The 11,961-nt window shown below is 35.4% G+C and overlaps 1 protein-coding gene across 1 annotated transcript; it reads right to left on the bottom strand.

Moving 5' to 3' along the window:
• Positions 1-5,091: 5,091 nt before the first annotated feature.
• On the bottom strand, positions 5,092-11,868 carry LOC107563174 (DNA replication complex GINS protein SLD5-like). The gene is made up of 8 exons (XM_016247970.1): positions 11,763-11,868; positions 10,309-10,395; positions 9,868-9,981; positions 9,195-9,202; positions 8,516-8,605; positions 8,218-8,306; positions 6,261-6,351; positions 5,092-5,917 (listed from the first exon to the last, which is right to left on the bottom strand). The coding sequence occupies exons 1-8, from the start codon at positions 11,847-11,849 to the stop codon at positions 5,821-5,823; spliced, it is 663 nt and encodes a 220-aa protein (XP_016103456.1). The 5' UTR covers positions 11,850-11,868; the 3' UTR covers positions 5,092-5,820.
• Between the last annotated feature and the right edge of the window lie 93 nt (positions 11,869-11,961).

Below are 11,961 nucleotides of genomic sequence, written 5' to 3'. Positions count from 1 at the left end.
GATAGTTCACCCAAAAATGTACATTTTGTCATCATTTAGCTGTTGTTCCAAACCTCTATGAAAGGTGTGTTTTTTTTTTCTTCAATAAAATGAAAGTCAGTGGGGTCCAGTGTTATCTTGTTCTGGACCCCATTGACTTTCATTATATTTTCAAGTTTTTATACAGATTTGGAATGACTGTAAACGATGACAGAATTTAAATGCGTGAAAGCTTGATGCCCTCAAAGGACATTTAATAATAAATTGGCAAATATTGTTATTAATTAAATTGTATGGACAAAAACCGTTGAAACATTCTTCAAAATATCTTTGTGTTCCACAGAAGTAAATCTTACAGGTTTGGAAAGACATGAGGGTGAGTAAATGATGACGACCATTTTTGGGTGAAAAATGTAGTATAATATATTTATATTTATGCAGTGATAAAGATATTTGTTTCCTCCTGCACGACAAAACAAATTGTGTCTATATTGTGACTTATAGGGATAGTTCACCCAAAAATAGGAATTTGCTCTTATTTTACTCCACCTCAGGCCATCCAAGATGTAGGTGACTTTTTTCTTCTGTAGAACAGAATTTATTTTTAAATATTTTAGCTGAAACTATGGTCCTTGGTGATTCATGAAATGCAAGTCAGTGGCTACCAACAACAAAAAAAAAAAGTTTAAAAAGCGTATCTTGCAACACAAAATTAATGTCTATGGCTCCTGTGTGGACAGGTGTCTTTTATACTGATAATGAGTTCAAACAGATGCCATTAATACAGGTAACGAGTGGAGGACAGAGGAGTCTCTTAAAGAAGAAGTTACAGGTCTGTGAGGGCCAGAAATCTTGCTTGTTTGTAGGTGACCAAATACTTATTTTACCGAGGACTTTACCAATTAATTCTTTAAAAATCCTACAATGTGATTTTCTGGATTTTTTTTCTCATTTTGTCTCTCATAGTTGAGGTATACCTATGATGAAAATTACAGGCCTCTCTCATCTTTTTAAGTGGGAGAACTTGCACAATTGGTGGCTGACTAAATACTTTTTTGCCCCACTGTATGGAGGTCTTATTAAGCAAACCGATCAGTCTGTGCAAGAAACTGAACATTATTTACAACCTTATTAATCCATAACCTCAGGCAAGCAGTGATGTCTCACGAGCGAATCATTCCTCCAACAGTCACTGAACTGAGGAAACAGTTCAGACCCGGACCAAAGACCGATGAGCCGGTGATATGCACATACGTGAACCGAGCACTTGAGCGAAGAAGCAGAATTCAACTTTTTATGGTTCCTCATTGTTTATGTAGAAAGAGTTTATTCACATAATATGCTTTAGACATGTAACTCATCTGCATTTCACATCATTATCATGTGTTATAATAATATAATTTCGTATATGTATCATTGTGTGATTACATAAACACACTGGTAAATTTCAACCGGTTCATTGACACGAGCTGTCTGAAAGAACCAGATTGCAGTAAAGAATCAGCTTTTCTCGTTTGCCTGAGGCTCTGGATTACAGGTAGCATGTTGTAAATGTAATGTTCAGTTCTTGCACAGACTGATCGCTTCGCTTCATAAGACCTCAATATATCGCCAGGAGCAATTAGGATTAATTTTGTGTTGCCTGGTTAGTTTTTTTTGACTCTCTTTTTTTGCATTTTATGAATCAGTAAGGTCCACAGTTTCAGCTAAAAACTTCTTTGCTGTTCTGCACTGTAAAAAAACTGTGACATTTACGGTAAAATACCAGCAGCTGTGGTTGCCAGAACTTCACCATAAAAAGCATGGTAGCAACATTTTAGGTTTTACAGACTTAACTTAAATTCACAATAAAATACCGTATTTCATTAACTGATGTAATGTTAATAAACCAGCATATTGAAGTACTAATATCTGTTTTGAAACATTGTAATGCCCTGATAACCACCAAAAACTGGTGGTGATGAGAAAGTCACGATGAACCAAAGCTCATCAAATAAAAGCTTTTCTACGAGCTGAGGAGGGCAATAATTATATATAGAAGGTGCACAGTGTCATTCACACAAACACTAAACCCCATCATGGTGACACGTATGATACTGAAATAATGCAATAAACATGAATTTAACAACATTAGATGTAAGATTAAATCTTAGTGTACACAACTGATAAGAAAAACTAAGAAGAAACATGTTATTTCAACAAAAAAACATCACATTTGAAGGGTCTTCCAGGGAATTCTGGGAGTGTCAATTTACGGTTTTTCACTGTAAATTATGCAATTACTTTTTCTTTTTCACTTCCAAAAAACGGTATTTTACTGTGAAATCACATTAAATGTAATTACAGTTATTCACCGAATATAGTATGGAAACTTAGTATGGTTTTTACTGTAGCATTTTACAGTCATTTACTGTTAAAATCACAATAATTTTTTACAGTGTGCTGAAGAAAAATCATCTGAATCTTGGATGGCCTGAGGATGAGTAAATTAACAGCAATTTTTTACTTTTAGGTGAACTATCCCTTTAAGATGCATTCACATTTACTGCTTCTCAACAAAATTTCGCAAGCAAAATCCAGCCAGTTTTAATTTTGGGAGTTTCAAATCAGGAAGAAAACATTCACTCATGTTCAAGTTGGCCGCTTGAATTCGTCATGCTGACCAACAGAAATCGGCTTGTTTGTGACTTTTGTGTGAGCTGTGCTTCATACATTTCTACTCTATTGACAATAGACCGTTTTTTCTCTGCGAAATTGCACTGAAACATCGCTAATGTGTCTGCAGTTTTACTCACTGTGTTACTCTTTACCAGTAACAACCAGTTATTACAGGCGTTGACCGCATGATTCTTCATAAACTGTCAGTTTACACGTTTCAGTAGTTAGCTGGCCACATTTCCATGGATTCAGAGGTTAATCTTGATGTGAATCATGATTCTAGATGAGATTCCCATCTGTGTATCAGGTTTCAAGTGAATCACACATTTCACAACACTGGAACTACAATAAAAAAAATACTTCTATTGCTGGTTCAAGCCTATTGGCAGAGGTTTCAGCAAGTGAAGCCACCGCATAACCACAGGTGTATAATTCACGTAAACGCTGAAGAATGATCACATACACAACACTGGAGGAGTGGTGAAAAGGTGTCAGCACAGGATATGGAGCAATAGGTGTATTTCTCAGGGTGTTATAAGAGAGGTGAAAGAGTGAGATCAGGCAATGTTATCTGCAGAGTCAGGTCACAAGGTGACGGGCATAGTGGCTTTTATTTATCTCAAACATTAGAGCAAAGTGTGGTTTCATGAGAATTGCCACTTGTTGTTTTAAATAATAATACTGAACAAATCATTTCAACTCGTAATATTGGACCCACTAAAATGGGGGCATTTTAACCCTGTAACACCTGATATATGAAGAAATGGCTAAAAAAAATCTGTATTTTTTTCAAAATGGAACGGTTTATTGAAACTTTTGACAAAGTATATAAAAATCTAAAAAAGGTTAAAGTTGCATACATGTTTTATGTTTCGTATTATATTTGATAAATCAGGCTTTTATGGCCCATATAGTATGATATACGAGAATATGGAACTCATTAGGAAATTCATACTTATAGGGGGGCCCAAACTGAGCAAAAATATGCAATTTGGTGTAGATATTATTTATATGACCAAAAAGTAAAATATTCTGATAGCTTTTGTAAGAGTATCTTACAGGATACTTACAAAAAAAAAGCATATAAATATCAGTTGTCACTCTATATGACTCAATAATATGTCTTAGTACAATTTAGGGCTGTGCAATTAATCGCATGCAATTGTCATGCGCATCTCGTCAGTAAAGCCGGTTCCGTGATTAGTAGTAAATCTCCATCACCTGCTTTCAGATGGAGCGGCATTCACTACACAGAGCCGCAATTCACTGACAAGCTAGGCGATATCATGTTTATAATCGAATGCGATTCATCTGCGATTATGAATGCGATATTGCCTAGTTTGTCAGTGAATTACGGCTCTGTGTAGTGAATGCCGCTCCATCTGATAGTAGGTGATGGAGATTTACTACTAATCACGGAACCGGCTTTACTGACGAGATACGCATGACAATCGTATGCGATTAATTGCACAGCCCTAGTACAATTAATTAAATGCTTAGTTTTATTTGAACATTTCTGTAGTTTTAGTTGTGGAATCAAAACATAATGCAATACAATACAATGATGATTGAGAGATACAAGATAGAGAGAACTAATACATTTTCCTCAAAAGCCTGACGGCATCATATTTGATAGATACATTTTAATATTATTTTTCAAAAAAACAAAACAAAAGGATTTATAATCAAGTAAATCAAAGTTGCTTCAGTTCAGTAAGTGTTCACCTTACTACTAATAATAATAATAATATAAAAGTTATGTATATTTTGTAAAAGACGTGAATCACAACCTAAAGGGGGATGTTTTACAATTATACTAACAGGCCTTTAAAGTATGAACTATTATTCATACAGCATAAGGCATGTAATAGATTGTGTACAGCAGGTTTTTCTGCAGTTTTGATATGTTGGTAATTTAGACACCACAGAAATTGATGTATCAAACATGATATAGTAGGCTAGGTTTTATTAATAAAATATTTTTTTTCAATTAGACAATATTACAAATACTGCTTTAGTCATCATGAAATTGAACTTTTAAATTGCATTTTAAAACACTTATAAAAGGCACTTAGAATAGAATGATAGAATTTTGATTATAAAACGGATAGTTCCGGTCCTAGATTCTGATTGGTTGAGCAGCGTTCAAAGCTGTTGTAAATTACTCTACAAACACACACCTTTGTATACTTCTGTGTGTTGCTCGCAACCACTTTGTTGGAACCACAACTGATTCTGAGGAACTACATTGTTTGGTGAAAGAATACAGTTTTTATTAATATCATTACACTTTATTTGCTGTTTTATTCTGTGAAACCTTACTACGTATATGGAATAACCGTTTTATAAAAAGTGAAGCCGTGGTTTACAGTGAATTTATAACAGCTAAGGGGGTTTTAGGCACGACGCAACAACACCCCTTAGCTGTTATAAATTCACTGTAAACCACGGCTGCTTGCTTTATATAAAAACACAAAAACTGTTTTTTTCCCCCCTGAAAAACTCCTAGAATAAAATACAAGATATCTGACCCTATTTACATTCAAGTATGTCACTATAAATGTGTTTTTCGGAAATTATGCCATAAATCCTGTTGACAATGACAAACTTAAAGAGTTTAACATGTAAGTCAGATCATTTTAACAGCTAGCTATAATATACTACAAAACAGCATGCAGCAAACAACACAAAAAACATGGTGGATCAATATAGAAACATAAATAATACCATTTTATTCTAACACACCAGCAAAACCCCAATGACCATTTAAACGACCGCATACATCCAAACCAACAACTTCCCATTTACAGAGAAAACCACAGCTTCCGTTTCAGAGCAAGAGTGTCAGGTTCACTAGTTTCTGATCAGACTGCAATAACGCAGCTGTCAATTTGTGATGAAATATTGCAGGGAGATTGCAATAACCCAAGACAATCCAGATAATCAGAATACACTGAAGATCGTTTGTTCTTATAGATTAGTCAACATTAACAATCCATACTGCTTTTATGTCAGTTTCATGATGAGAATGAGCCATTTTAAAATATAAATGCTTCTAGATTCAAAGATGCAGACATGCTCAGGGTCCAAGCAGGATCTGTAAAGGTGCTGGGATACTGATGTTCACAGTTGGCCATCTAGCATGTAAGGGTGTCTTCATTCTGTTCCTGAGGCTCTGCAGGTTTAAATAAGTTGCACTGCACCACTGGCAACTAGAGGCGCTATAGTACGGTAACGCATCAGGTGCTGTGAACCTTCGTCCAAGTCCACAACGTACTCCCTGAGAGAGACGACAGCAAAGATGTCCAAATAAATACAGTTTATGAACTCATATTGCTTTATCATCTCAGCCAGCTCATTAAAATGAAAAGAAATGCTGTCCCCTATAGGACACTGTGAATTTTGATAAGAAAATCAATGGCATTTTATTAATTTTAATTCATTTTGGTGTTTGGTTATGAGGCAGCGAGCTCAGAGCCTCTTTGCTCTCTCCTGCCCACTGCCCTCTGACACCACATCCGAACTAGGCGGTAACCAGATTAGTGATCAGCCAGTATGGGATTTTCATTGGATTGATTCTCAAACTTTGTGTGACTGCTGAATGAAAATGATGGTGTTCTTACCGCTGCTCATCCGTCTCAGGCTCCACCAGGATATTCTCCTGCCTCTCTTTGACTCTCAGGAACACAAACGAGTCCAGACACGGCTCAGGAACTTCACACAAACACACACATCCACCAATTAATCAATCACTGCCACCAGATAAAACTACCATCTGGTTCAAAACATCTGGATATTCGGGGCTGCAACACTGATCAAAAAATAAAATAAATAACCAAGATTACAAATACAGCTCCTGCTATTAACTAATAGTGAAATCGGTGATTACAGCATTCCATTTAGGTCTTGTGCACTACTTAAATGTGCACTACTATTCAAAAGTTTGGGGTTGGCAAGATGCTTTAACATTTTTTAAACTCTCTTATGCTCACCAAGGCTGTATTTATTTTTTAAAATCCAGTAAAAACAATACTATTGTGAAATAGTATTACAATTTAAATTGTTTTCCTATTGTAATATATTGTCAAATGTAATTTATTCCTGTGATGCAAAGCTGTATTTTCAGCATCATTACTGCAGTCTTCAGTGTCACATGATCCTTCAGAAATCATTCTAATATACTGATTTGCTGCTCAAGAAACATTCTTTAAATTAATATCCATGCTAAAAACACTTGTGCTGCTTAATATTTTTGTGGAAACTGATACATTTCTTTCAGGATTCTATGATCACTGTAAAAAAAAAAATCTGTGACATTTACGGTAAAATACCGGCAGCTGTGGTTGCCAGAATTTCACCGTTAAAAATATGGTAGCAACATTTTAGGTTTTACAGACAACTTAAATTCACAATAAAAAAAAAACGTATTTCATTAACTGATGTAATGTTAATAAACCAGCATATTGAAGTACTAATATCTGTTTTGAACCATTGTAATGCCCTGATAACCACCAAAAACTGGTGGTGATGAGAAAGTCACACGATGAACCAAAGCTCATCACAATCAGCTCTTCCACAAGCATATATATATAGAAGGTGCACAGTGTCATTCACACAAACACTAAACACCAACATAGTGACACATACGATACTGAAATAATGCAATAAACATGAATTTAACAACATTAGATGCAAGATAAAGCCCTAATGTACACAACTGATAAGAAAAAACTAAGAAGAAACAGTTATTTCATAGTATAAATAAAAATATGAGGTGTCATGCAGGGAATTCTGGGAGTGTCAATTTATGGTTTTTCACTGTAAATTATACAATAACTTTCTTTTTCACGTCGAAAAACCGTAATTTTAACAGTATTTTACTGTAAAATTACATTAAATGTAATTAGTTATTCACCGTATATAGTATGGAAAGTTACTGATGACCAATTAACAGGTTTTTACTGTAGCATTTTTACAGTATTATATTGTTAAAATCACAATAATTTTTTACAGTGATGAATAGACAGTTGAAAAGAACAGCATTTGTTTGAAACAGAAATAGTTGGTAGCAATTTACCAATTTAGTCCTTATAGTCACTTTGAACTAATTTAATGCATCCTTGTTCAATGAAAGTATTCATTTCTTTCAAAAACAAAACAAAAATATCAAACTTACTGACCACAAACTTTTGAACAGTAGTCTATATGCTTTTCTGATCTATATTTTTATATAAATGCAGCACACATTTGTACCTTATTTACCACTACAGGGTCCACAGTACCTTAAAGTTACCGCCCCAAAGAGAGCTTTTGTTATTTCTGAGTGTTCACTGTAAAATGTAAATTTACTGTAAATTCCCTATATCCAAATTAATAGATTATGGTATTATTAAAATTATATATATATATGTATGCGTGTGTGTGTATGTGTGTGACTTCTAGTATTTCTGGCTAGTAAATCTCAAAATATAACTGAAAAATACACTAATAAATGTTATTAAAAAAAAAGAAAGAAATAAGTAGTGTTGGTGAACTGTCTATGATTCTTAAAATATCCATTTAAAACTAAACGTTTCTCACCGGCCTTCAGCATGTCAATGCTCTGCAGGTTTGGGGGCATGTGTTTCAGAGCCACATTTCGGAGATACATCTCTGTGTTGGCCAGATACCTAAACACACAACATATAACATTTAGAGACCACATACATCACTTTGTGAATTATAGGACTAACAGACAATGCCAAATACCACTCGACATTCAGCCCAAAACAGTCATTCTCACAGAAATGAAAAGAATGTTCTGGCTCTGTTTGCACTTTACCACACCGTCTGCCTATCGGCTGATACAGACAATAGAAAGGATTCAGAATGAACTCACTCTTTAGCGAAGGCAAACTCTTCAGGAGAGAGAAATGAAGGATCTCCATCAGCACGTGACTTTTCTTTCTCCAAAACATGAGGGAAAAACCTTAAACAGCAGAATTCATGGTTCCATTTATCACAGCAAGTCTTCCAGGTCCTGAAGCAGCAAAACAGCTCCAGACCATCACACTACCACCACCATGTTTTACTGTTGGTATGATGTTCTTTTTCTGAAATGCAGTGTTACTTTTACGTAATGGGACACACACCTTCCAAAAAGTTTAACTTTTGTCTCGTCAGTCCACAGAGTATTTTCCCAAAAGTCTTGGGGATCATCAAGATGTTTTCTGGCAAAACTGAGACGAGCCTTTATGTTCTTTTTGCTCCGCAGCGGTTTTCGTCTTGGAACTCTGCCATGCAGACCATTTTTGCCCAGTCTCTTTCTTATGGTGGAGTCATGAACACTGACCTTAACTGAGGCAAGTGAGGCCTGCAGTTCTTTGGATGTTGTTGTGGGGTCTTTTGTGAGCTCTTGGATGAGTCGTCGCTGTGCTCTTGGGGTAATTTTGGTCGGCCAGCCACTCCTGGGAAGGTTGTCCACTGTTCCATGTTTTTGCCATTTGTGAATAATGGCTCTCACTGTGGTTCGCTGGAGTCCCACAGCTTTAGAAATGGCTTTATAACCTTTTCCAGACTGATAGATCTCAATTACTTTTTCTCATTTGTTTCTGAATTTCTTTGGATCTCGGCATGATGTCTAGCTTTTGAGGATCTTTTGGTCTACTTCACTTTGTCAGGCAGGTCCTATTTAAGAGATTTCTTGATTGCGAACAGGTGTGGCAGTAATCAGGCCTGGGTGTGGCTAGAGAAATTGAACTCAGGTGTGATAAACCACAGTTTTAACAGGGGGGCAAACACTTCTTCACACAGGGCCATGTAGTTTTGGATTTTGTTTTCCCTTAATAATAAAAACCTTCATTTAAAAACTGCATGTTGTGTTTACTTGTGTTATCTTTTACTCATTTAAATTAGTTTGATGATCTGAAACATTTAAGTGTGACAAACATGCAAAAAAATAAGAAATCAGGAAGGGGGTCAACACTTTTTCACAAAACTGTATGCATAAACAAGTACCTACAGTGCAATTTATATTTGCTTCAACTCAAAGCACACAGGATGCTGAAGATCATTTCTAGAGCAAAAAAACATCTTGAAACCATCTATAAGGACAACTAGATATTTTCAGACTGGTCTAAACTGTGTCTGTGAGAAAGACACATATCCTTCAGGTTACTCCAGAGGGAACTGTCTGTGTAATATGTGTAGGTTAAATCCCTCTGAATAACTGTGGAGTCATGTTCAGGATACCTTCTGGAGTCTTGAGCGCAGGTAGCTGCTCAGAACAAAGCGGATGCGATCGATCTCCATGCGATGCACACTGGCCTTCACATCACCTTTCCTCACCCGCTGCAGATTTTCCTCCTGCGTACACAAACAGAAATGACTCATTGATACAAAATTGAATGCTATATGTCATCCAGAAGTATTTGAAATAACATTTAACCATTTGAAACATTTTCAAAATTATAAATTTTTTAATCATTGCATAATCATTTTTTACACATGCTGCTAAATGCTTTCATGTTTCTTATTTTAACTTGAGAACCTAATACTGACCCCACACAGCTGAATTTTTGAATTACATACGTTTACGATTTGCACACGTTTTTCTGATCCGTTCTTTAAATAAAAATGCTGGAGGTGCACGTCAGGATTTTTAAAAAGAAATAAATTCATAAATAAGCATACCATGTGCGTGAGCTGCTCCATCACACACTCCACCAACTCTGACTTGTTCTCCAACAGTTCTGGAGAAAACTTCTCATTGAGCCAAGCCTGAAACACAAGAGACACGTTCAAAAACACGGTTCCTGAAAGCATGTGCAGTAAGACTCATATTACAGACTGCATCTAATGCACACATTTATTTTCACGTTTTATATACTAATCATTTTTTTAGCAAAAGTTTGAGCTTAAAAACATACATTTGACCGAGTTTCGGTTTCTCATTAAAAACATGTACTTCACATACTTTTTCTTTTACAGAAATGAGCCTACGTATGCATTTCTTCCATTACATTCTTCATCTAACAAGTGTCCAGCATACAAGTGAACTCATTCAATACGGTTTCAAATTAAATCACAGGACGCACCTCGTATAATCGACTGAGAATGAACAGTAAGCAGTGTTATATAAGATACTGTTTTGGTACAGAACTTGCAAAAGTTTGGAAACCTTATGATTTTTAAATGCATTTTTAACGAAGTCTCTTCTGCTCTCCAAGGCTCGCATTTGTGTGCTCAAACACAGTAAACAGTAATATTGTGAAATAGTTTTACAATTTCTCATTTCTAGTGGAATATATTGTAAAATGTAATTCCTGTGATCAAAGCTGAATTTTCAGCATTATTACTCCAGCCTTCAGTGTCACATGATCTTCAGAAATCAGTATAATATGCTGATTTATTACAGTTTTGCTGCTTATACACACATACATATACATATATATATATATATATAATTTTTTTGGGAACCTGTGATACTTTTTTCTGGATTATTTGATGAATAAAAAGTAAAAAAGAACAGTATTTATTAAAAATAGAAGCCTTTTGTAACAATATATACTACCATTCAAAAGTTTGGGGTCAGTATTTTTATTTTTTTAAAGAAATGAATGATTTTATTCAGCAAGGACGTGTTAAATTGATCAAAAGTGAAAATAAAGACTTATATTGTTAGAAAATATTATTTTCAATAAACTTTATTCATCAAAGAAACCTGAAAAAAAGAATCACAGGTTCCAAAAAATAAAATAAAATTATATATATATATATATTAAGCAGCACAACTGTTTCCAATATTGATAATAATTAAGCATATCAGTAAGCAGCACAACTGTTTCCAATATTGATAATAATTAAGCATATTAGAATGATTTCTGAAGATCATGTGACTCTGGAGACTGGAGGAATGATGCTGAAAATTCAGCTCTGATCACAAAAATAAATTACATTTTAAAATATAGAAAACAATTACTTAAAATTATAATAATATTTCTCAATATTACAGTTTATACTGTATTTTTGATCAAATAAATGCAGCCTTGAGCATGAATTACATTACAAATCGTACTGATCCCAAACTTGTGAACAGCAGTGTGCTGTCATCTGAGCTTGTCTGCAAACACCCGTTAAAGTCTGACCTCCTCCAGCCTGGCGATGAGCTGCGCCGGGGTCATCAGCACGTCCTCCCGGCCCTCCTCTCCTCCGCTCTCCTCTCCGTCTGCCATCCTGACTATGAGGCGCCGGGCTGGACAAAAGTGAAGCGAACGCGGAGAGAGAGAGAGCGAGTGGCTGACTCGCTGCAGCCGCGAACAAACGCGCTTCACGCGGTAATCACAC

Source organism: Sinocyclocheilus grahami, unplaced genomic scaffold (assembly GCF_001515645.1).
Source record: "Sinocyclocheilus grahami isolate Dianchi unplaced genomic scaffold, SAMN03320097.WGS_v1.1 scaffold859.1, whole genome shotgun sequence".
Classification (NCBI taxonomy): domain Eukaryota; kingdom Metazoa; phylum Chordata; class Actinopteri; order Cypriniformes; family Cyprinidae; genus Sinocyclocheilus; species Sinocyclocheilus grahami.
The sequence above is the reverse complement of the archived record's forward strand: the minus strand, read 5'-3'. Positions and strand labels throughout refer to the sequence as shown.